The following is a 25,599-nucleotide window of genomic DNA, read 5'->3' as shown; positions in this document are numbered from 1 at the left end:
GGCCAACCAAGTCCTAACACAGGCAAAGTTGCCAAAGCAGTACATTTACCCTTGTCCGGGTCATCCCCCAGCTTCAAGGTGGCATTAAGTTTAAGATGGGGCAAAATGTGAGGCTTAGAGGGAGGACGTGGGGATTGCTACAAGCTCAGTACCTAAGAAGGAACTCAGCATGAGTGTTGGGCCACTCCAGAAGATAGGAGGCAATTAATTTGCTTTAATTAGGCCACAACTTTAGTCACCTAAAATATCTGACAGTACCCAGCAATAAATTGTACAGTGCACCTCATCCTCATTCCTTAAGCAGTGCCACATAATCCCCAACCTTGTCCCAGCCAGTCCCTGGCTGGGCCCCTATCACCCTCCCCTCATATAAAGAGATATAAAAGGAATATATTTTCCCTCACCACCAGCTTGGGCAGGGAGGGGGAGGGGTTGGTTGGGGTTTTTTTGGCCTTCCCCACCACAGGTCTGGGACTCAATGGACTGGGACAGGCATTTAGGTTATAACTTATAATGTTGCGAATTAGTACTTAAAACTGGTGGTGGATGTCCAGTGCAGTCAGCTCCCCCATACCAGACATTGGTGCCTCAAATACCCCTTCCTCAGCTCCCTTAAGGAATGCTGGCTTTCAAATCTTTTTCCAAGTGATTTTTATCCGTTATCTGGATCTCTGCCATAACAAGTACCTGCACTGGCCAGTCACCACTAGTTTTAACATACTAAGTTGCAAAATTATAACCTCAATCACTGTCCTAGCTCAGAAAACTGAAAAGGTTATATACCGGTATTTCAAAGAAGGTTTCACTGAAAAGGGTTATATTTTTCTTTAAAACTTTTCATTTATTTTATGATAAAGGTTTTCAGTGTCCTCAGTTCATATTACAGACCATTTTTTCAGCTCTCTGAATTGATCTGTTTTTGTGTGGATCAAATAACTTCAGATATTTAGGAGTAATTAATGGTACCCAGTTACTCTACTTATTGTGTCAAGTGATTTTATTTCTATCAATAAAATACATGAAATGCATTGCTTTCAGTCCAATTGTAGAGGATACATAGGTTGTTGGGTTTTTTTTAAAAGAATAGGCTGCACATAAATTCAAACATACATTCCTCTGAATATTTTATAATACAATAATAAAAAGTATACTGATACATAGCCATGAGTGGGAATGGGAATAGCATAGCTGAAATTGACCTATCTTATTTCCACTTACCTCCCGTCCTCATGGCGCGAGATCAACGGTTGTGGCTCCCCCATCAACTCCGCTACCGCCGCTCGCCCTGGTGGAGTTCCGGAGTTGATGGGAGTGCGTTTGGGTATCGATATATTGTGTCTCGATGAGACGCGATATCGATCCCCACTAGATCGATCGCTACCCCAGCGGGTAGTCTGGACGTACCCTTGGAAATGTCGCTTTTTTCCAAGATTTGCATTTATCCTGCAATTTTTTTATAATTAAGATGTTTTTAGCCGTAGCTCCAGTTAACCGTATTTACATTTGATAGTACTTCTGTCTCGCTAGCTTTTTCAGCTGCATTCATCCAGGGTGGACTGATTTTTATCGATGCAATTTAAATCACCCCTTTTAATCATGATAGATATCAGGAAGCATTGAAATTAGTGGTTTTGTACTTTTCAGTTATTTTGGTAAAGAAAGATTCTGATTGCTTGGTAAACAAAACATGTTGATTAGCAAGTAAATATAGACTTCACACTAAAAATGGTGCTTTACTGCCTCCAGAGTTTGCTGAAGTGCTAAACCAGCTTTTGACAACAGTAGCCTGTTTCGCAGGTGCAGAGAGAATATTTTCTTCATATCAGTTTATTCAGCTAATTCAGTTCAGTCACTATTACAGAGGTCCCTGATCTATGGGATGCACCCCTCTGGGGGGGCACGAAGGAATGTTAGGGGGAAGCACAACTGGGGCCGGGGCCAGCCCCCACAGAGGGCAGGGAGGGAGCAACACCTGGCTGCTGACCCCGTGACCAGGGTCCTGGCTGCTGGCCATGGCTGCCAGCCCCACACCTGGGGATCAAGCTGCCAGCACCATACCAGGGTCCCAGCTGCTAGCCCCCCACTGGGGGCTCTACTCCCAGCTGCAGCTGCTGGCCCCACATCCGGGGCCCCAGCTGTTGGCCTTGGCTTCTGGCCAAGGCTCTGCTCCAACCCCTGCCTTCAGCTATGGCCCCAGCCTTGGCCCCCTTACTTGTGTGTGTGTGTCTCCCCCCTCCTGAAGCCATGGCCCCACTCCTGGGTGGGGGGGAGAGAGACAGAGGTAATGGGGAGCACAAGATAAAAAGTTTGGGAACCAGTGCACTACTATTAGTTGAATAAACTGAAATGAAGAAAATATTTTTTCTGTACCTGCAAAAGAGGCTACTGCTGTCAAATGCTGGTTTAGCATTTCAGCAAACTCAGGACCCAGATGCTTGGCCAGTGACTTTCGCCAGTTCAGTGGTTTGACTTTCTTTACAATCTGACAGCAAATATGTACTGCTTAATATTTTTTATTTAATTTAAACAATTTTAATAATTATACATTTACAAGTTAATACAGATTGTCCTAAACTCAAATTGTAAATAGATTTAAAAAAAAACCCGTGAATTTAATTAAAAAATCCAATTAAGATTTTTAAAAATCCATTTTTAAAATTATTTTTTAAATCATTAATTTTTACACATACTGCATGACTCATGGTGGTATATAAAAGACTTTCTATAGAAATACTCAAGGGAAACCCTTTTGTAAAGTATATAACATTTCAAAGAAGTTAAATGTATTCAAGCCACAGATGACTGTACCAGGAAGGTTAACTGGAGAACACACCAGTAAGCCCTTCAGAAAATAAGGAACGATTACCTATCTTTTGTTTTTCGAGATGTGTTGCTCATATCCATTCTACTGTACAGCGTGTGCCCACATGCATGGTCATCGGAGACTCTTAGTGGTACTCGTAGGGCCACTTGTGGCACCCTCTGGAGTGCCGCGTTCATGCCATGGTATATCAGACGCCACCAGCCCTATGCTCTCTCAGTTCCGTCTTGCCTACAACTCTGACAGGGGCAGGTAATGGAATGGCCATGAGCAACACATCTTGAAGAACAAGAGTTACAAAAAGGTGGGTAACCATTTTTCTTCTTTGAGTGCTTGCTCATGTCGATTCCATTCTAGGTGACTCACAAGCAGTGCCCTTGGAGGTGGGCTCAGAGTTCAGAGTCTTGCAGATAGGAGCACAGCTCTGCTGAAACCCGTGTCATTTTGGGCTTGCTGGATCAGCGCATAGTGTGAAGTGAATATGTAGACGGACAACCAGGTTGCAGCGCGACAATTTCTTGGATCAGCCCTTCAGTGAGGAAGGATGCCAGGGATGCCTGCACCCTAGTTGAATGAGCCGTCACGATTGCTGGCCGGGGCACCTTTGCCAGCCCATAACAGTAGCGGATGCAGGCAGTGATCCAAAATATTCTCTGGGTAGACACTGGGCAACCCTTCAGTCCGTCTGTGACAGCAACAAACAACTGCACTGACTTACAGAACGGCTTCGTTCTATCTGTGTAGAAGGCCAATACCTGCTTGACATCCAGGGTATGCAGCCTGCATTCCTCATCTGATGGCAAAGTCTTAGGGCAAAGGACCGGTAAATATATGTCTCAACCAGTATGGAACTGGGAGACGACCTTCGGCAGAAAGGTCGGGTGTGGATGCAGCTGGACTTTGTCCTTACAGAAGATTGTATAAGGCGGTTCTGATGTGAACACCCTGAACACCTTCGGGCCGAAGTTATAGCGACTAAGAAGGAGACCTTCCAGGAGAGAAGCAGAAGGGAGCAGAAAGCCAAAGGCTCGAAGGGGAGACCCATGAGCCTTGACAGCACCAGGTTCAGGTCCCCAGAGGGAACCAGCTCCTTGGACATGCAGGTAAAGGCGCTCCAGGCCTTTCAGGAACCATGCTGTCATGGGATGGGTGAAGACTGACCTGCCTTGAAACAGAGGGTGGAACACTGAAATGGCCGCCAGGTGTGCCTTGACTGAAGAAAGCGATAAGCCCTGGAGGTTAAGGTGCAGCAAAATAGTCCAGGATGTCCTACAGCAGGGCTTCCGTTGCACAAGTGTGATGATCTGCAGCCCAACACGTGAACTGCTTCCACTTTGCCACATAGGTAGGCCTGGTAGAGGATTTCCTGCTACTAGCAGGACTTGCTGCACACCAGTGAAACACCACCGCTCATCCCCACTCAGTCATGCAACAGCCAGGCTGTCAAGTGCAGCATTGCCAGGTTCGGATGCAGCAGATTGCCGTGGTTCTGGGACAGGAGATCCGGCCGAAGCGGTAGCTGCAGTGGGGTGGCTGCCGACAGACTCTGCAGCATGCCGAACCAGTGTTGCCAAGGCCACGCTGAGGCTATGAGGATGACGGCCGCTTTGTCTTGCTTCACCTTGAGCAAGACCTTGTGGATCAATGGCACCGGCGGGAAGGCGTACATCAGCGCTCCCGACCACGGAATGAGGAAGGTGTGTGACGGGGAGCTCTTGTCCCTGTCCTGCAGAGAACAGAACACTTAACAGGTACTTAACTAACAAACAATTAACTATTTACAGCTAGAAGCACCAGGCTAAGGTAGAAGGGAAACCGCTGGCCACTTGCAAGAAAGGGACAGACGCACTCCGACTGACCACCACAGGCAGTAAAAAGGAACTGAGAGGGCGCAGGGATGGTGGCACCTGATGTATCGCGGCATGAGTGCGGCACTCCAGAGGGCACCACAGCCAACCCTCGGATCCCTCTAAGGCAAAAGTCTCCAACGACCATGCATGTCAGCGTATGCACACCTACAATGGAATGGACATGAGCGAGCACTCGAAGAACATTTAAGTTTTTATGCTCACTAGTTTTAAAAGATACACATACGCATGAACACAAAACAGTTACTTACTAATTTCAGAAAGTAAATTCCTCTTCACATTCAATATGATACAGTCACTACTACTATATAAATACATCACAGCTAGCTGATAACTCATGCAGTGACTTCTGCTCCGTTTCATTATTCCCATTTAAGTATCCTTCCGGCAACGTTTAAAAAAATTACACTTAGCACAACTAAAGACCACAACATATAAGAAATAATCCTAGTTTGTTCTTTCCTGTAGCATTTTGTGTCTGCATGTCCTACTGTCATCAATCCTTGGTTATGTTTTCATAGTCTACTGTTTAAAACACGTTAATTAGTTGAGGTAAACTCTAGTCAGGAGGCTAAGGTTTAGCTTAACCAGCTAATACATGTTAGGGCTACACTTTGCCTTGTCTACATTAGTATTTTAGCGCATATAAACTAACGTTAAAACCACACCTTTTTTCCTAGGTTGAAATTGCACTGGGGGAACAAAGTAGAAATTGGCTTGGCTAACCATTCAAAGTCATTTTTTTCTAAGTGCCAGTGTTCGCGAAAGAGGCTCAAACGACAAGAAACAGCCGCGTGAGCATCCCTGTATCACTTTAGGAAGGTGCTTCAACCCTGGTGTGCAGAGGACACCTCTAAGAAAAGTCAAGTCTCTGTCCATGTAGCTCTTGGCTTCTCTGCTGAGTATAATATAAAGAAATCAAATCAAGATGAGCTTAGTCCTAAAAATAATTAGCATACGATGCTTTGGCAATTCAAAACTGTTTCGATTTCAGATTTTTTTCTGGGCCTGATCCAATCTCAGTGGAGCCAAGTGAAATCTACTGACTTCAAAAGACCAGGAATATTGGCAGGCATTTTTCTCACCATTGTTCAAAGATTTTCCCCATCACTGTGCATTCTAGTAATGCAATCCCATGGCAACAGATAGGAGGCTTTCATTGCTAGTCTTAACGCACATTTTTTGAAAAGTGTCTAACATTTTTTGAGCAGCAGAGTGGAGCAGCTCGCAGCATCTATTCAGTACATTTAAAAAAATTGTTCTTTATATCAGAATTACTCCATTTCGCTGTTGGCTGATTCCCCTCCCCCAACCCACCCCCGCCCCAAGGGTGCTCCTTATACCCCGCATTGCAGGAAGTGGTTTGTGATGCTCAGATGTAATAGCGCTATAGAAGAGCAAAATATTAACCTGAGGTCAGAATGAATGTGAATGCACATTTGTAACTGACTTGGAAGAACACATTTTTGAGATATGCAGGAAATGATAACAAAGGCATAAAACAATTCTATTTAAACAGTATTACTGTTGTAGAAGAGCCCAAGGAGAGAGAATGTTCCTTATCTATGGGTTTTTAACGTTCACATCACCCTAGCAGTTAGGAACATATTATTCACAGTTGTTCATATGTAGAAATAACTTACAGTAGGGAAAAGGATTTTTTATTTAAGAGATGGGGTCCAATAAATCAGGGGTTCTCAAAATTTCTCTGAGGCCCCCCTTGACAGGCTATAAAAACTCCAGGGCCCTGCAGGGATGGGGGGAGGAATCTCGGGGCAGGGGCCTTGGGAATAGGTGTAGTTTGATGTCTATTTGGGGGGGGCAGGGGTCATCGGGGCTCAAGCCACCTCTGCATGGTGGGGTCCAGGGAGGGAGGGAGTTTATATATTTAAATTATAACTCAAAGGTGGGGGGCTTAGCTCAAAAAGTTTGAAAACAGCTTAGGGTGCAGGGAAGGGGTAACTAGGGGCTGTGTGCAGGCAGGGAGAGGGGCACTAGGGGCTCAGGGTGTAGGGAGGAGTATTAGGGGCTGTGTGCTGGGAGGACTCCCCTGCTGTCCCTGTTCCCGGAAGGGTCTGCCAACCATGGAGCTGGGTCTCCCCACCCAGGGGGCTCTCACCGGCTTCTCTGCAGGAGCAAACGAGGGTGGGAGCTGATGAGCAGCTTCAACCTGGGGCATGAGCAGGAGAGGAAGGAACGTTGCAGCTGCCTGCTCCATGGCACCAGCCAGAGCAGCAGCTGCCCCACACTGCCTGGCTCTGGCTTCCCACCTCCAACCTGGCCAGAGGACGGGGAAAGGAGATGGTGAGGGGACTTGGGGGAGGTGTGGAGGTGCCCCCGGGACTGCCTTGATCTCGCACTGCAGTTTGGGTGGGAGGGGGCAATGCCCTTCATGTCTCCAACTCTGCCCACCATGGGCTCAGGGTTTCTGCTCCACAGGGATCACTGGGGCTCTGGGACTCAGACCTACACCTCCCATCTTCAGCACCACGGGGTGGGGAGAACCGGCCAGGAATCAGGGCTTCAACCCTGCATCTCCCCCGGCTTCAGCCCATCAGGGGGTGCCAGGGATCAGGGCTTCAGCTGCGGGGCCCCACAGCCCCCTTGAAAGGGCAGGGGGTCCACAGACCTCTGGTTGAGAACTACTGCCCTAGATCCTCTTGGAGTAGACTCTTCACCTGGATCTCATTCCATCTTACAGAGGAAGGTTCATTAATGGGACCCTTTGAAGAACTTCGGTAGGATTTGGTTCCACATTTGTGGAGAGGACTGATCAAGCAGGGGGAGGCCTGCTGGGCTTGGAATGGGGCAGGATGCACATTAGTCCTCCTGCAGCAAGCACTTAAGCAGATGTCACATTAAGGGTATGGCTACACTTACAGTTGTACAGCACTGGGAGTTACAGCTGTCTTCGTACAGCTGTGTAGGGAAAGCGCTGCAGTGTGGCCACACTGACAGCTACCAGCGCTGCAGTGTGGCCACATTTGCAGCATTTGCAGCGCTGCTGGGAGTGGTGCATTGTGGGCAGCTATCCCAGCATTCAAGTGGCTGCAACGTGCTTTTCAAAAAAGGGGGGTGAGGGGGAACGTGGGGGAGAGAGAGAGTGTGGATTTTTGGATCTGTCAGCTCCCTGCCTTGCAAGTTCTAAGGACTAGAACATACACATCACCAACCTGCAATCAATTTAAAAGTTTCGAGCCCTTCCCCCACCCCTCTCTTATTCACTAAATGCAAATTATGCACTCCTAAATAGCCTTCAGTCCACATAAGCAGCTGCTCAACATGGACTCCCCCCTCCCCCTCTGCCATGTGACTTCTCTCTTCAAGCAAACAGCTGTGAACCTTCCAAAGCAATTCCCCTGCCTGCCTCCTCTCACTCGCTCCAGCAAACAGGAGCTGTGTTTGTTTTTCAGAAAAGCAGCTCGGGGGAGCTCGGAGTTCAGCCATTCTTCTGGTTTGTTGTGAGCAGGCATTCTGGGATACCTCCTAATACCCTGGAGGCCAATAACAGCACTTTTGGTGGCCACACTTGATAAGCAGCGCTGCATCACCAGCGCTGCAATCGTTACACCCCAAGCAGACCAGGTGTACAGCCAGCGCTGCAGCCAGGGAGTTGCAGCGCTGGATGTGCTTTGCAGGTGTGGACAGTTACTAAGTTGCAGCACTGTAAACCCACCACCAGCGCTGCAACTCTCCAGTGTAGCCAAGCCCTTAAAGAATGTATTCAGTCAATGGGACTGCAAACGCTTGCTGAACCAGGGCCACTGTCTCTACATCAACCCCATGGGACTACCAGCAAAAGGGAACATCCTGAGGTTTATGTGCTGTTCATTTCCCACCTGTCCTCTGTACTTCGGGTTAGTCTCTCTTTCTAGGGAATTGATATTAAACTAATCAAGAAAAGTAAAATCCTCTGAACACATTCCACTCACTTTGGTTTCAGAATAATTCTAAGGACACACACACAGTCCTAAAGTTCTGCTCAGTATACTAGATGTTTAAACCCCACACTCACTAACTTCTACAATCTCATCTTGGGTAACACAGGCCAATTAAGTTGTCATTTATGAAAGATGGATCTAAGTTATCTGGACACCGCCAACAAATAGCTTGTTCTCTAATCAACTTGGATTTTAAGGTTTAAATATCCAAGTAAAAGGGTACACATAATTGTTACAGTCTCATCTCGCTGAAGACAGAGCTGTTAGGCAAAGAGAAAACTTCAGAAGAGTACCCAGAACATTCAGCAAAATGGAAGGACACAAACAAATTGAAGCATTCACGCTTTCAGCTCATCAGAGGCAACGTACAAAGCTATTCTACGAGGATTGCATCAACGTTTTCTGGAGCAAGATCAGACTCCACTGCACATGATGAATCTAGGTGATCTTGAGAGAGCCTGGAACATTTTACTGTACAGTCAGACCAACTGTCACAATAAGGATGAAACCTGTGGGCTACTGGGTTACCAAACCTTTGGCATCGGTTGTATTTGTACTGTTTCCCTTTGTGTGTGTACATGTGTTCCAGCAACTGGCTCTTTCGGAGAAATTTATGGCCACAGACTGTGCAACTGATTTTTCTCTTTCTTGAAAAAGAGAAGTTGCAGTTTAACTCCACAGGCTCAGTGTCTTTGGAGATTAGCGACAACTGTCCGTACTGTAACGGCTCTGCGTTACTATGGCTTGGATGTTCTGATGGATGCTCATTCTCTTTCATTAGGAAGGCACCAAGCCGGTGACTTTCAATAGCTTCCCCCTTTTCAGTAATAGGCTGCACTTCACCAAGGTCATTGCTCTCCAGGATGGAGGCTGGGACGCCAAAGGGAAGTGAGCCAGAGACGTGAGTGTGCAGGTGTTCCCGCAAATTGCCATGGGAATCAAAACGCTCCCCACAGTAATGACATAAATGCATGTTGAGATTAGTTTTAGAAAGATCTGGAGAGGGCGACGTGTGACTTTGGGACACCATTGGCTCGGGGTCACATTTCTCCTGCTTTATAGACACAGATGATTTCTGAAGCTCCTCCACTGGTTTGACAGCCCCAGCTGCTTGGGTGGAAGGATGGGTGATCTGTTGTTCAAGGGTACCGTCATCTAGTCCAATGGCAAGTGACAGCTGTAACTGTGGGTGATCGCCCTGGTTAGCAGACCTGTTGCTGGCATTTGTCAGATTTTCTTTTGCTCCAAGACCTACCTTTGTTGTTTTGTGTGCGGTTGAGATCTGAATTCCATATAAGTTTGAAGACTGCATCGTCTCTGGGGAAAGTATCTGGTTCATTTTAATTGCAATATGGGAAAGGTAGTCTGCATGGAGAAATCGAATGCCCTCCTCCAGCCGGCTGGGGTTGACTGTCTGCTTTGGACCTTTTCCAGTGTACATGATGTGCAACAGATAGCTGAATATGTCTGGCTGGATATCTGTAGGCTGAATCTTTATGCATTCACTGTTTAAAACAAAACACATGATTAAATATATTTGTTTCTCCAAATGATAATCCTGGCCATTATTTAAGCATTCATGTGGCCCATCATTTACTTTGAGAGTACACACATTAGCTACCTTTCCCAGATTCAGATTAAATCTGACACAAAGAGAAGGACATGGGTATAATTTATATGTGCAATTATAGTGACTGCGTGCATCACTGCATTAATTGGGCATGAATGTGACCAGGGAGCCATGCACTCACTCATTTGTATATGCAGTGTAACTTTGCATGCCACTGCAGTAATTGTTTGCAAATTATGAATTCACATATTGTGTGTGATTCTGAAAATCTGGACCTAAGTCTATTGCTATATATTTAAATAATAATCCATTATTAAATTCAATAATTAAATAATAAATTCAACGAGGTGGACTGATTTAAATCAAAGTGATTTAAACCACCAATCTTAATCATGATTTAAATTAACAAGGAGGAAACTCTGATGTAAATCATCAATTTTAAACATGTTTTGCATTTGTACTTTTTAGCTATTTTCCTAAAGAAAGGCTGATTCTCATTGCTTGGCAACCATTAAAACACGTTGATTTGCAACTCAATATAGCCTTTTCACTAAGTGTCATTATTCTTTTTGATAACCAGGAGGATACACTATATCTATACACATTTATTTAAGCAATTAGATAGATTAACTTGCATTTATTCAGATTTTTGATTATTACATTTATGATGTTAGAAAATGGTGAATGATGCATTTCTTATTTACTAGATGATTACTTGTGATTTGTGTCAAGCTCTATTTGGATGATATTCAAATTCAATTAAAAATGCACATAAACAGCTTTTTAAACATTTAATTAAATAAAACTACTTTAAATGTGCTGGATACATAAGAAGAAAGTGCATTAAAATTAGCAAAACATATATTTTATTTTAAAAACTAGGTAATATATTAAACAAAGGAAGAAATTTGGGTAGTTAGTGACTTGAACTGATTGTTTCTGGTCACCATGTCCTTCAAATTTTAGAACAAGTAGATCTCATCCTTAAACACCTAGCTTTTATTCATAGTTTAGAAAATGAAGATGGCTTTCCTGTTTTTCTTAACTTTGAATGAACTAGTCATTGAACTGACTGAGTTGAATAAACTGAAATTAAAAAAATATTCTCTCTGCACCTGCAGAAGAGACTTCTGCTGTCAAAAGCTAGTTTAGCACTTCAGCAAACTCTGGATCCAGATGCTTAGAGCTGGTCTACACAGAGGGGGTGGGGGTTGATCTAAAATACACAACTTCAGCTACGCTATTCGAGTAGCTGAAGTCGATGTATCTTAGTTTGACTTACCTGGCTGTCCTCACGGCGGCAAGTTGACTGCCGCGGCTCCCTCGTCAACGCTGCTTACTCCCCCTACTGAGGTGGAGTATGGGCGTCAATTTGCGAATCGATTTATCGCATCTAGATGAGACGTGATAAATTGATCCTCAATAGATCGATTACTGCCTGCCGATCCAGTGGGTAGTATAGACATACCCTTACAGCGTGACTTCTACCAGTTCAGTGGTTTGACTTTAAAACATGGCAGCAAATATGTACTGCTTAGTATTTTTTACTGCATTTAATTGGCTTTAATAGAATACAGTAAGTTAAGCATTAAAATAGGTTGCCATAATTTCAAAACTAATTTTACATAGGTTTCTTTTAAAATAAACTTGTATTTCGTTTTTATATATATGGTTAAAAATCATTGATTTATATCCACTCTGCATTACAATAGGTATATATTTTATCAGCTTTATGTCCCAATGTCATTAAATGGTACTGATTATAATGAACACCCAGCACTAATCTCTCACTCTCAGCTATCAAAGTACTTTCCAATTTCCAAATTTTAAGCAAAGAGACTTCAACATCGCTGGAGGAGTAATTGCAGATAGGAAAGTGAGCACACAGACAGAGACCAAATCTGTAGAGAGCATCTCCATGTCAGAGGCAGGATTAGAACTCAGGAGCTATCCCATGTAATTACAAAATCTGACACCTTCAAAACCACTTTGTACCCAACTGCGGTGCAGCATCTGAATGTCACCATGAGGTGACTGATATACAAGGCTCTATGACACTTGAAATGAATTGATGATCTCAGTGAAGTCTCTTAACTCTAACTGTCTGCAGCACAATACTGCACTGTCACCCTTACTAGTAATTGCAACAGCAAGGACATGAACTGAGTGAGTTTGGAAACTGAACTACATCGGTGTGGAGGGAAGCTTGTCCTGCCACCAGGCATGCTCTGTGTACTCTGTGTACTCTGTAGATAAATACAAAGTTAGTTCTCAGGCCTTACAGGTCAACAGTAAAACACGAACTCAAAACTCAATTTTTTTTTTTTAAACTTCAATGTTGGTCCAAATGGTAAACCAAAGTATTGTATTTATTTCTATATACACACAACTTCAGTGAAAAATTCTAGGCATTTGCCGCTTAAGAAAGCTGTGATACTTTTTCAACTTCTGTTTAAACTTCTGATTAAACAAGTAAGATCAAAAGGGCTTTCTGACACTACATTGTAGGCTGGAAATGAACTGGTTTTAGAGGGTTACAACTCCACAATTGTTTTATGTAACCAACCCCAAGTCATCTAATCCCCTGCTAATGTTCCTTCAGAATTTAACTCCTTTTGAAGAATAAATTTTAAAAGTTGCCTTAAGTGCAGAAAAAGATGTATGTTCTTACCTTGTCTGGTGAATAAATATCATCTTAAAGTAGTTTGAAAAAGCAGCTAGCACTGCTCTGTGGGCCTTGAAGTAAACATCTCCTATTGCAACTGTACAGTCACAGAGAAAACCAAACTCACGCTGCATGTTCAACTGCTGCAGGAGGACTAGACTGTGACTAGCTGTATCCATGGTGTTTCTAAAGGCAAAAGAGGACAACTTTTGAGTTCTTGGTGACATGAAGATAATAGTATCAAAGACCAATTTATTTCACTAAAGAAGTTATAAAGATGCATGGTGTGGAGGTCATACAAAAGCTGATGAGGTTCTCTGACAGTGCAGTACATTAACAACTGCCAAGTGGTATGTACACCACAATTTAATAACTTCTCCCACTGATATCATTAGGAATGCCCCAAACAGTCTACTGAAATTGAAAAATGATTTTCTATTTTTCTTTGTGCTGGGTAGAAACTCCCGATTTTTTTTTGTTAAAAAGAACATGCTTCATTTAAACAGTCTGAAGTTAGCAAACCTTAATGTCATATGGATTCTGCTTGAGTTCCCCCAGAACTGAAACTACTACAGAATAAGAAAACCATTTATCCAAATCAGTGACCTCTAGTCACTGAAGGTCTAACGCTGCATACTCTGTGGAACCAAAACGTCCACTAAGAGTATGTCCACACTACAATGTAAGCCTGGGCTCAGACTCAGGTTTAAGCACAAACCCCCTTCTGTCCACACACAAATCTGGCTGACTCCAGGCCAGTGAGCCCTCAGTACCCAGGCCCTAGGACCTGGCTTGGGGTCAGGGTCCCACTGTGAGTCAGGTCCAAACTTTATCATTTTTCAGTGTGGATGCAGCTTCGAGCCAGGTCTCCAGACTTGTGCTCTGAGAGTCCGACAAACCACCCCACAATCCTGTGGGCCAGTGTTTCTTGCCTTTCTATTCCAAGATTAGCCAATCAACTCCCAGGAAACAAACGTAACCCTCCCTCCCCGCCTTCACCTACAGCTACTCAGTGTTTAACCCTTCCGTTTCATTCTGAACTGAACAGAGTTAACTGTCCCCTCCCTGCATTAGTTATGACCAGTGAGAAGAAGTCGTCCTTTGCTAAGCACAATGGTCATGGGACCACAGTCAGATTCGGGTAAATCTCTCGTTTGAGACAAACAAGACATTTGACTTCTGTAAGAGTACCAGAAATTACCATGTGTACCAGAAATATTGGATAAGTCAGCTGTGTTGGGGATTCAATGGATCGATGCAGAGGGGCGGATCTCAGGCTCCAGATGGACGGAATGAGAATTGCACTTCTAGGAACTTCCTGTCATCCTGCCTCTTTTACAAGGAATTTGACCAGATGCTGGGAACTGCATTGAGCCCACAGTGGTTCACAATAGCCTGATGAATGGGGATGGTGACCTTCTAACCCCCCAAACCTAAGGGCTTGTCTACATTTTAAATACTGCAGTGGTACGGCTGCAGTTGTGCCACTTCAGCGAAGATGCTGTCTACACTCACAAGGGGGGTTCTCCTATTGGAATAGGTAATCCACCTACCCGAGAGGCGGTAGCTAGGTTGACGGGAGAATTCTCCTGTTAGCCCCCGTTGTAGACAGCGCAAGGTTAAATCAGTTTAACTGCCTCACTCTGGAGTGTGGATTTTTCACACCCCTGAGAAAGGTAGTTATACCAACCTAATTTCCTAGTGTAGGCCAGGCCTAAAATAGTATGGGAAGGGAGCTAGCAGCTGCTGAATCAAGCTCATGAAGTGACTCTGATGCTCACGCCAGTCCCCAAGGAAGCTTTGCTGCCAGAGCAGCCACAACATGGCCAGGGTCCATACTCTGAGGAACTGTTTGATGTCTCCTGGGGGAAGCAGCCTGCAGCAGAAATAGAAGTAGTGAGGAAGCTTGGTAAGTTTCGGCCTCCATGTTTGTTGTTAACATACCAATGGGAGAGACGTCCAGTTTATGACCCAAGGACATTTGGGGATTGGTCCTGCTTTGAGCAGGGGGTTGGACTAGATAACCTCCTGAAGTCCCTTCCAACCCTGATATTCTATGAAATTATCGTTACAAGGTGCAGATAGCAGCATGTATCAGCTAATGGTGGAATGCATGCCAGCACTGTGGTGAGTCCCACCCCTGACCACCACGCGGAATTCAGAACGGATACCAGGAAGTGCAACCAACAGCAAAACAAGCAGCTGTGAAAACATTTTTACTAGATATTCACAAGTTGTTAGAAAGACCCTTACCTTGCCTTTTCTGCCAGTACACCACACCATACAAATCAGCCATGCCAGAGGGGACCAAGCCGCCTGTAAACTATACCAAGGTGCCAGGGGAAATGTAGTCCAGGGGGGACACATTAACTCTCTGAAATACACCAGGGGGTTGTATGTAGTCCAGAAATGTGCCACTGATTGGGGGGGGGGGTGCTTTATATTTCTTTGTTACAGAAGTATGCTTGCGGGGAGGGGGGTGGAATTTAGGCAATGCATTCCCTATTATGAGTCCAGGGAGTCCCTGTTGTGTGTAGACACCCATGGAAATCTGTTTGTAAACCCACTGGAGGTAGCAGGGATAGGAGTAACTATCCAATTCACTGTGATCACAGCCATAGGAAAGTGCTGGGGGAGGGGAGAACAAACAGGACCTGGCCCCCACTACTTTAACTATCCTGCTGAGTCTGAAGTTCCCTTTGACATGACCAGAGACGCTATTATGTGTCTACACTACAGTGAGCGCTTAGCACAATGGGGCCCTCCCTGGTCCATGCCTCGGGATTTTGCACGTTACACCAATACAAATTATTAATAAAGAATAATTAATAAATAATAATAATAATACTGCACTGCCAGAACTAGTTCCTCCTGGCCTCGTTTTTCAAGTCTGCACATCTCGGCAGCTGGCACAATCTCACACGCACACACTCAGTCGCGGTTTAATTTCAGACCACAGCAGCAATCCCGCTACTGTATTACGCTGCTGCTGCTCACAAGCTGCCATGGCCATGGAGTGTGAGCCTGCAGTATAGCACATGGGTCACAGCATTTCTCCCTCCGTTACCGACTCACGCACGACCCATTGTATTGCAAAGCCCCAGTGTTAAGCTCGGCGGCCTCTTGCAGGCATGCGAGCAGCCCCGGCGGCGCCGAGCAGCCCCTGGGATGCACCAGGCAGGCGGGAGCCAGCCCCTGGGAGTGCTGTCGCAGTTGCACAGCAGAGGCCAAGAGGAGCTGCACCCCGACCTATCCAGGCGCACCGGGCGGGAGGCTGCTCCGGGGACGCTGCGGGGCAGCCCCCATGTCCGGGAGATGCAGCCTGAGCTGCAAGGCTGAGCCAGGCGGCGCGCAGCCGCAGCTCCGGGATTGCTGCTGAGCGGCGGCAGCGGCGAAGCCGGGCCCGGGGGAGGCGTTGCAGGGACGGAGGGCGGCAACGGGCAGCCCCTGCGACGCGGGCGGGGCTCGCGGCTTACCGGTGGGAGGCTCCAGCCTGCGCAGCTGTTGGCCCGGGGAGGCGGCCGCGGCTCGCGCATGCACCGGGCCCTGGCGCGCCCCTCATCTCGGCCACGCAGGGTGAATCCCCCCCCAGCCCCCGGGAGCGGAGACTGCTGCAGCTGCAGCGTCCCCGTGCGGCTGGAAGGGCCCCTCTGCACCACCACCCCCCCCCCCGAGCAGGGCGGCTGAGGCTGGGCTGTGGGCCCTGCCCCTGTGCACTCTTCCTGCACTGACCCCCTGGCACATAGCGAACGGGCTGGCTCACCGAGGGGCTTCCCTTTTCCTGAGCCCTCGTGAGGGGAGGGGGCAATGGGCAGCTGACCCCCTATACTGCGGGGAGGGGACAGTGCAGTGGCTGGGCATGAGCAGCACCAACAGGCAGCCAAATCTGCTGAGCCCTATGGGGTAGGCAGGCCCGGCCTCCCTTGCCGGTGCCCCGGAGCAGCAAGGGCTGAGCTGTCCCCTGGGGTGGACCTTGGCCTTTGGGGGGGGGGGGTTGCTGCTCCTTGCTGCACAGACACCCCACGTTAGTTCACTGCTCAGGCATTTCCTTGCTCTGCTGGTCTTTGTAAGGAGTAAAAAACCTGTTAAAGGGACATTTAGAGTCTGAGAGCATCACATGCCTAGGCCTTGGTCTGAGGCTGCCCACCCCAGGGGTGTATGAAGCCCCCTGAGGGGAGCCAGACAGAGCCCAGCACTGCAAACATATGTAGAGTGTAGGAACAATGTAGTGTGAGCAAGCAGGGGCTGATTATCCTAGGCAGAGACCAGGCTGTTTGACCTTAGCCTGTCGGGATCGTAGAACTGTGTGCTCCCTCATTCCCCCTTCCTTCACCATGGCAAGAGCTCCATCCCCATCATTAATCCCCAAAGCCACATGCCCTGGGCTTTGTGTCCTCATGTCCCCCTTCCATACCATTATTTTCTATTCTTGCCACCTCCGTTCCCCCCATGCTAGGAACTATTGTGTGCCCCTTTTTCCCTATCATGCAGGGGCTCGTTGTATCCCCTATGCCCTCTTTGATATATAGACAATTACATAGGTTGTTGAAGCTGCTGGGTGTGTTTGACGTTCCCCTGGTGTTATCTGGACCTGCTAGGTCACTCCAGTCCTCGACTCTGGAAGCCAGCTTTACTCTGCTCTGCTGTGAGAACCCCCACTCCTGGGCTGTTCACACACAGCGTCTGGCATGTAAGGTGCTCCTTGGACTGTACAACCAAATGACGCTAGCCAATATCTCTGGTCCCAGACACAACCCTAAGAGCCCCCATCTTACAGTGTCTAGTTATGCCCGCTGGATGCTGCAAACTTACATGTGTTAGTCAATTTAACAAATAAATTGATATGTACCAGACTTGTTATCCCAAGGGAAGACTCTGACATGCTTTAAAACAAATGCACTGCTTCCAGTAGAATAAACAAATTTATTAACAACGAAAGATAGATTTTAAGTGATTATAACTCAGAGCATAACACGTAGGATTTGGTCAAATGAAATAAAAGCAAAACACGTTCTAAGTTGATCTTAACACTTTCAGTGCCCTTACAAACTTAGATGTGTCTCACCACAGGCTGGCTGGTTGCCCTTCAGCCAGGCTCTCCTCTTTGATCAGTGCTTCAGTCACCTGGTGGTGATGCCTGTAAATGAAGGTGAAAGAGAGAGGAAAAGCCTGGCAAACATCTCTCCCTTTTATCATGTTCTTTCTTCCCTCTTGGCTTTTTCACCTCCCCCGCCATTCAGGGTCAGGAGAGCATTACCTCATCGTAGTCCCAAACTGACCAAGAGAAGGGGGTGACTCACTTGAGAGTCCAACAGATCCTTAGATGCTGCCTAGGCCAGTGTCCTTTGTTCCTGTAGGGCTGGGCTGGGTTTGTCCCATACATGCCCTGATGAGGTGTGAACTGTCCCTCTGCTCTTGGAGGGTTTTTGCCTGGTTTTGTTTTAAGCCCACGAGGACACATTTTCAGACTCATAACTATATACGTCTGACGAAGTGTGTATTCACCCACGAAAGCTTATGCTCCAATACATTTGTTAGTCTATAAGGTGCCACAGGACTCTTTGTTGCTAACTATATACATGAAATTACAATCTATAACATTACTATAACAACAATGCTCAGTGCACCATGAGCCTTCCGAAGACACCTGACATGACAAACTTTGCACTGGATACCACACAATCATTTTATAAGGATGAACATGGGGGTGCTGGATGTTCCTTCGAGGTACAGAATGCCACACCTCCCCTCTTAGTTTACTGCACGAGGATTAGTCACTATTTCAAAGGCAGTTTGTGTTATAGTTCTCTTGGCATCCAGCCATTAAAGCCATGAGGCGGTGTGCCTCAGTTCCCCCATTCACACACAGCAAACCAGGCTTTTTATGGTTTCTCTGTTGTGATAAGCTTTAAACCTGTTTACAGGTATTAATTGAAAAGTAGCATTATCATAAGGTTTAACATCCTCCATGTCAAAATTCTTATCCACAAAACTTAACATTAATACCAACATTTTTATCTCAGATGTGTGTTTACAAGTATCTTTATGATACCACACCCTCTGTTCAGATATTCTAGTTTGAGGTTAGTTTGTTCATTACCCATGGTGTCCTTTGGCTCTTTCCCATGTAATCAAGCACTGTCCTTTCTTTCTCTCCAGTGTTCCCCGCTATGTGGACTCTTAATTTAATCATGTTTCTAGCATTTTGGTGCCTCAGGGTCTAGCAAGATAGGTGTTCAGGGGGATCCTGCACATTGGCTGACCCTTTGGGGAGCGGTCTCCCAACCCCAGGACTGTACATATGCAGAAAATCCAGCTCCCCTTTTGGGGTTACCCTGTGTTTTCCCCTCCCAGCACTGAGTCCTTCCTTGACCCTTAGAGGGCTGTGATTTATACTCTCTGGGTTAGGTATGTTTACCCTTTGATCAGATGCACCTTTTCCCAGCAGCTTTCTGGGTCTCACTAGCCTTGGGGAAGACACCCCCTTCTCTGTCAGTTGGGTCATTTATATTCCGGCAAACTACCACCTGGCAATTTCCTGGTCCCAACTCATCTGTTTTATTGGAGCTGCATCTTGATTTAAAGAGAGACAGTTACTCACCAAAAATTTATCAGAAATAGCATCCTGACAAACTGGGACCTGGATTGGGGGACCCTTCGCCACCCCTTTCTCTGCCCCTGAGAAGTCAGCTATATGACTGCTCCCCTCCGGGAGGTCAGTTACCCAGTTCCTTCTCAAAACCTGGGTCACAGGCTGAGTGCCTGGGTGCACAGAGGCTGACCCAGCCATCCTAGTGTCCTGGGCATCCTGCCCCAAGTGACTAGTGAGGAGACATTGCTGTACCCCCACTATTCCTTCTCCAATTTCCTCCTCTGGGCCCCTTCCCAAGACACATTTCTCTGTGCTCCCTAGGAAGGATTCTAGCTGTCCTTCAGCTACAAAACATTGCCAGCTAACTGGGACAGTTTCCTTAATCACTGACACCTCTCCTGCCCCTGAGGGCATGTTGCCTTCTGCTGGAAAGGAGCTAGTCTCAGCCCCTTCCATACTTGGAAGCACCCTGCTTTCCTATGTTACAGTCACAGGAATCCTCACCCACCTCAATGGTTTCCGAGATCCCCTGACGCTTCTCTGGAACACCTTGCTCTATGCTCCCTAGAGCCGGTTTTGCCTCTGGTTCAGCTGCAACCTGCTGGCACCTAACAACCTCAACAGTTGTCTCCCTGGTAAACATTACACCCCCATCCTTTCCTTATGTGGTGTTGCCTCCAGCTGTAGTGCAGGAGCTGGTCTCAACCAATCTCCCGCCTGGAAGCATGTGGCTTCCCTCTGCTGCAGAAGAATCGAGACTCCCATTTTTTCAGCAATTCCTGAGACCCGACCATTTCCCTTGGGGGTCCAAGCATAAAACTCCCTCCTGCTAATAGGTGCCAACTTCCCCGCTTTCCTCTTGGTGTTCGACCCCCCCTCTGCCCCCTCTTCACCCCTTCCATGTGGCCCCACCCCTGCCCTGCCCACCCCTGTCCCACCCCCATTCCAACCCCTTCCCCAAAATCCCCACCCCTTCCTCTGCCACATCCCCACTCTTCCCCATCCCTCCCTCCCAGCACTCCACCAAACTGGGGGAAGCGCTGGGAGGTAGGCGGAGGAGCGGGGACGTGGCGCACTCAGGGAGGGGGGAGGAATAGCAGGTGGGGCAGGAGGTGAGGGGAGCTTGGCTGCCAGTGGGTGCAGAGCACTCACTAATTTTTCCCATGGGTCCTCCAGCCCCTGAGCACCCACGAAGTTGGCGCCTATGATCCTGCTGCAGGCAAATACTGTAACCTGAGGTACATGAAAAAAAATGATTACCAAGGAGCAGGTCGACTAGGAGGTGTTCCATTATCCCCACAGTCAAAACACTTTCCAAACCTTCCCGCACCACATGGATTTTAGCTAGTGGTACGAGGAATCTACTTTTGCCCACCCCCACAGGCTCAGCCATTTGGCCAGGTAGCATACTGGCCTTTGGGACCACACTCTGCTTAACCAGAGAGATCTGGGCCTTTGTATCCCTCTGCCCCAAGTACTCCCTGCCATTAATTTGGACAGCCTTAACATGCTCCATATCTGGTTCTGCAGAGGCTAACCTCACAAAACCAATATGATAGGTTTCAATTGCTTGGGGGGGGGGTTCTGTGTTGAGGACAGCAAAACTAACATGAACTATTGGTTGCTGGCTTCCTCCTAGCACAGGGCATGTATTCCTCAGGTGATCAGTGGAATCACACTGATAGCACCTTTAGGGCTCTTCTGCTTTTTACTGGTGATCTGGGATGAGGTTTAGAGGAATGTCTTTGGGTAAGTGAATGTTTAGGCTCCCAACCCCCTTCACTCTTCCCAGGGGCAAAATGGGGTTCTCCCTTCCTACCAGTTTTAAACCCCTCTTTCTGTGGCCTGCCCTCAATAGACGCCTGAATCTGTTCAAAGGGTATCAGCTAAAGAAGTCATCTCGTACACAGTCTTTACATCTTTGTCCTATAGACAATGTTTTACATCAGCCTTACATATGCTCAGGAAATGCTCTTGGGGGGGGGGAGGAATAGCTCAGTGGTTTGAGCATTGGCCTGCTAAACCCAGGGGTGTAAGTTCAATCCTTGAGGGGGCTATTTAGGGATCTGGGGCAAAAATCTGTCTGGGGATTGGTCCTACTTTGAGCAGGGGGTTGGACTAGATGACCTCCTGAGGTCCTTTCCAACCCAGATATTCTATAAGATCAAGCAGTCCTTCAAAACTTGCCACCTCTTTACCCCTCACCCATTTTCCCAACAAATCTTTCACTTTGTTTATATATTCCCCATTACTCACACCAATATCCCTCTTAAGATTCATAAATTTAACTCTATATGTTTCAGGGGTAATTTGAAAACTTCACAAAACAGTATCTTTAAATTTACAATAGTCTAAAGCAGGGGCAGGCAACCTATGGCATGCATGCGCCTTCGGCACGCAAGCTGATTTTCATTGGCACTCACACTGCCCAGGTCCTGGCCACCGGTCTGGGGGGCTCTGCATTTTAATTTAATTTTAAATAAAGCTTCTTAAACATTTTAAAGACCTTATTTACTTTACATACAACAATAGTTTAGTTCTATATTATAGACATAGAAAGAGACCTTCTAAAAACGTTAAAATGTATTGCTGGCACACGAAACCTTAAATTAGAGTGAATAAATGAAGATTCGGCACACCGCTTCTGAAAGGTTGCCAACCCCTGGTCTAAAGCATCTTCAATAGGCATTCCATTGAATATATTTCGAGCTTTACCAGTTATTTTTGCAATCAGGGTAGGAACTCTCTTTTCATTAGGGATTTCATGTATTACACACAGCCTTTCAAAGATAATCAGATATTCAGGAATATTGTCATCCTCACTGTATCCAGGACATAAATGTTCCCATTTGTGGATTTTTGGAGTGATGGGAATTGTTGGGGTTGGAGGAGTTCTGGTTCTGCTTCTTTAGTCTGTCCAGTTGGTGTTTTCCCTCTCTCTCTCTCTCCCTTTCTCTTTCCACTCTTTTTCTCCCCTCTCTCTTCTATCTCCAATTCTTTCAGTTGCAATAATCTCTGGTGCTCCCTTTCCTTTTCTGCAACCTGCAGCCTAAAAAGCTCCAACTTCACAATTGCTTCACTGCTTTCACTCATTTTCCTGCTTCTCTTTCCTGAAATAAGCAAACAGAAAATAACAAAATTGTGACCTCCTCATGACTGTTCTTAGCCACTCACTTAAGACTCACTTAAAATCACAAATATCAGTACTTAAAATGTGAACTCCACTTGGAGTAACAAGCCGCACATACACCATGCTCGCTGCACCACTGTGATGTTCCCCTGGTGTTATCTGGATTGGTGATCTGCTAGGTCACCCCAATCCCCGACTCTGGGAGCCAGCCTTACCCTGCTCTGCTGTGAGAACCCCAACTCCTGGGCTGTTCATGTACAGCCTCTGGCATGTAAGCTGCTATTTGGATTGTGCAATCGAATGACACTAGCCCATATCTCCGGTCCCAGATACAACTCTAGGAACTTATGCCCGCTGGACACTGCAAGCTTATAGAGTTTGTCAGTTTAATAAAGAAATTGATATGACCAGGCTTGTTATCCCAAGGGGAGTCTCTGATATGCTTCAGACCAAACACACTGCTTCAGACAGAAAAACCAAACAAACAAATTTATTAATTACAAAGATAGATTTTAAGTGATTATAAATCAAAGCATAACAAGACTCACTTGAGAGTCCAACAGATTCTTTGTTGCTGTCTAGATCAGTGTCCTTTGTTCTTGTGAAGCTGGGCTGGGTTTGTCCCATACGTGACCTGGTGAGGTGTGAACTCCTCTGCTCTTGGAGAGTTTTTGCCTGATTTTGTTTTAAGCCATGAGGACACATTTTCAGGCTCATAACTATATACATGAAATTACAACCTATAACATTACTATACTATTACTATAACAGTGCTCACTGCATTATGAGCCTGCTGAAGACACACAACATGACAAACTTTGCACTGGATACCACACAATCATTTTTATAAGAATGAACATGGGGGTGCTTGGTGTTCTTTGAGGTACAGACAGGAGCGGCGCCAGGGCTTTTGGCGCCTTAGGTGGGGGTCCTTCCACGCTCCTGGTCTTCGAGGCACTTCAGCAGCGGGTCCCGGAGCAAGTGAAGGACCCGCCACAAAATTGCCGCTGAAGACCTGGAGCGCAGAAGGACCCCCCACCGTCGAATTGCCGCCGAAGACCCAGAGCGCAGAAGGACCCCCCGCCACCGAGGGCAGCAAAATGCCATCTCCCCAAATCCTGGTGCCCAGGCGACCGCCTAGGTCGCCTAAATGGAAGTGCTGGCCCTGGGTACAGAGCATCACAGTGTGCTAACCAGATGCATGGGGCTCTGTGTGTTTTCCATTTCCTCTTTTGGTTTTCAGCAAAATCAATAGGATTCTGGCTATTGATGCCTAGCACATTCCTTGAAATTTTGGAATTGAATGGCCCAGTGTACAAAAGCTATCACCTTTCAGACAAACAGAGAAATGCTACAGTTTACAGTTAAGTGTAAGATTTTGCTTCACTTCGCCAATTATCATATCAGACAGATACACTGTTAAGGTTTACTAGTCTATAATTCCCCAGAATTATATCACTAGAGCCTTTTTAAAACATAGGTGCTACCCTCCAATCCTCTGAAACTGGCTGCTTTTAGTGAGACATTGCATATTTTTTTAGAAGTTCAGACACTTCATATTTTTGGGTACATGTGCTCTGGGCATAGTGAGTTACTGGAAAAGAGTGGGCACAAAGTATGCATCTCCTCCAATTTTCCTCAGTAGTGAAAATTGATGCAAATAAATTATTTAGCTTCTCATCAACACCTTCATCTTCCTTAATTACTTCCTTTAACATGGGTAATCCAGCAGACCCACTAATTCTTTCACAGGCTTCCTGCAATCTCTTATTTTTGCACCTTTAGATATTGGCTCTTTTAAATTAATTTTGCCCTTCTCATTTTTCCTCTTATTGCCTGCTGTTATTTATACTCCGGTTTATTGGCTTCACTAGGGTCAGATTTCCAACTTTTGAAGGAAAATCATTTCACTAATCTCATTCTTTGAACATGTTAATAAAGTAGTGGATAAAGGAGAACAAATTGACCTAATTTATTTAAACTTCCACAACACTTTTGACAGTGTCATACATAAGAAACTAAGTAGTCATGGGGTGAAAGGCAATTTATTGTAATGGCTTTAAAACTGGCTAGGAGTCAGAAATCAAAGAGCAGGATTAGAGTAGGCTGCTGGTTTATTGAGACCACTGCCTCTCATGCTAACCAATATTGTTTTGTTTCCCTGTACTCCCCCATCAACCTGTATCTCTCGTCTTATACTTGGATTGTAAGTTCTCTGGGGTATGTTCTGTCTTTTTATTCTGCATTTGTACAGCACCCTAACACAATGGGGTCCTGGTACATGACTAGGGCTTCTAGGCACTATAGTAATAAATAGCCAATGTTCCTGGTAAAAGGTGCCTCATGGTTCTGCACTACAGTCCATGTATTTAATATGTATCAGTGATTTGGAAGGTGCGGGGTGAGGTGGATAGTGGGGCAGCAACATTGACAGATGACAAAGTTATTTAGGTTAGTCAAGACCAGAGGAGACTGAGGAACTTCAGAGAGTTAAATATGCTAGGTAAATGGGCAACATGAAGGTAAATGAAATTCAATGTTTCATAAGAATGGCCACACTGCATCAGATCAAAGGTCGATCTAGCCCAGTGTCCTGTCTTCTGACAGTGACCAATGCCAGGTGCCCCAGAGGGAATGAACAGAATGTAATAATCAGGTGATCCATCCCCCATTCCCAGCTTCTGGCAAACAGAGGCTAGGGACATCATCCTTGCCCATCCTGGCTAATAGCCAATGTTGATAAATACAAAGCAGCACATATTAAAGGGTAAAATTTAAACTACTCATACACTTTACAGGATTTAAAATTCACTGTATTAACTCAAGAAAGGTGTCATAGTAGACAGGTCAATGAACATCTCTGCTCAGCATGTAGCTGCAGTCAAAACAAACAAACAGACTGTTCAGTTCCATAATGAATGAGATGGTGAACAATATGGAGAATATTACTACTTTGTATAAATCAGTGGTGCAGCCTCATCTGGAATATTGTGTGCAATACTCATCATCCCA

General features: G+C 46.0%; 1 protein-coding gene across 2 annotated transcripts; it reads right to left on the bottom strand.

Annotated features, from left to right (window-relative positions):
* Window positions 1-2,661: 2,661 nt before the first annotated feature.
* ZBTB25 (zinc finger and BTB domain containing 25) lies at window positions 2,662-16,446 on the bottom strand. Of its 2 annotated transcripts, none has more exons than XM_050952657.1 (3): window positions 16,342-16,446; window positions 12,872-13,051; window positions 2,662-10,135 (listed from the first exon to the last, which is right to left on the bottom strand). In XM_050952657.1, exons 1-3 carry the CDS (start codon window positions 16,425-16,427, stop codon window positions 9,004-9,006), a joined length of 1,398 nt encoding a protein of 465 aa, XP_050808614.1. In that variant the 5' UTR covers window positions 16,428-16,446; the 3' UTR covers window positions 2,662-9,003. The 2 variants fall into 2 exon arrangements, with proteins under 2 accessions (XP_050808614.1, XP_050808615.1); XM_050952658.1 differs by lacking the exon at window positions 16,342-16,446 and adding an exon at window positions 15,119-15,239.
* Window positions 16,447-25,599: the final 9,153 nt, after the last annotated feature.

This window comes from Gopherus flavomarginatus, chromosome 5 (assembly GCF_025201925.1).
Source record: "Gopherus flavomarginatus isolate rGopFla2 chromosome 5, rGopFla2.mat.asm, whole genome shotgun sequence".
Classification (NCBI taxonomy): domain Eukaryota; kingdom Metazoa; phylum Chordata; order Testudines; family Testudinidae; genus Gopherus; species Gopherus flavomarginatus.
The sequence above is the reverse complement of the archived record's forward strand: the minus strand, read 5'-3'. Positions and strand labels throughout refer to the sequence as shown.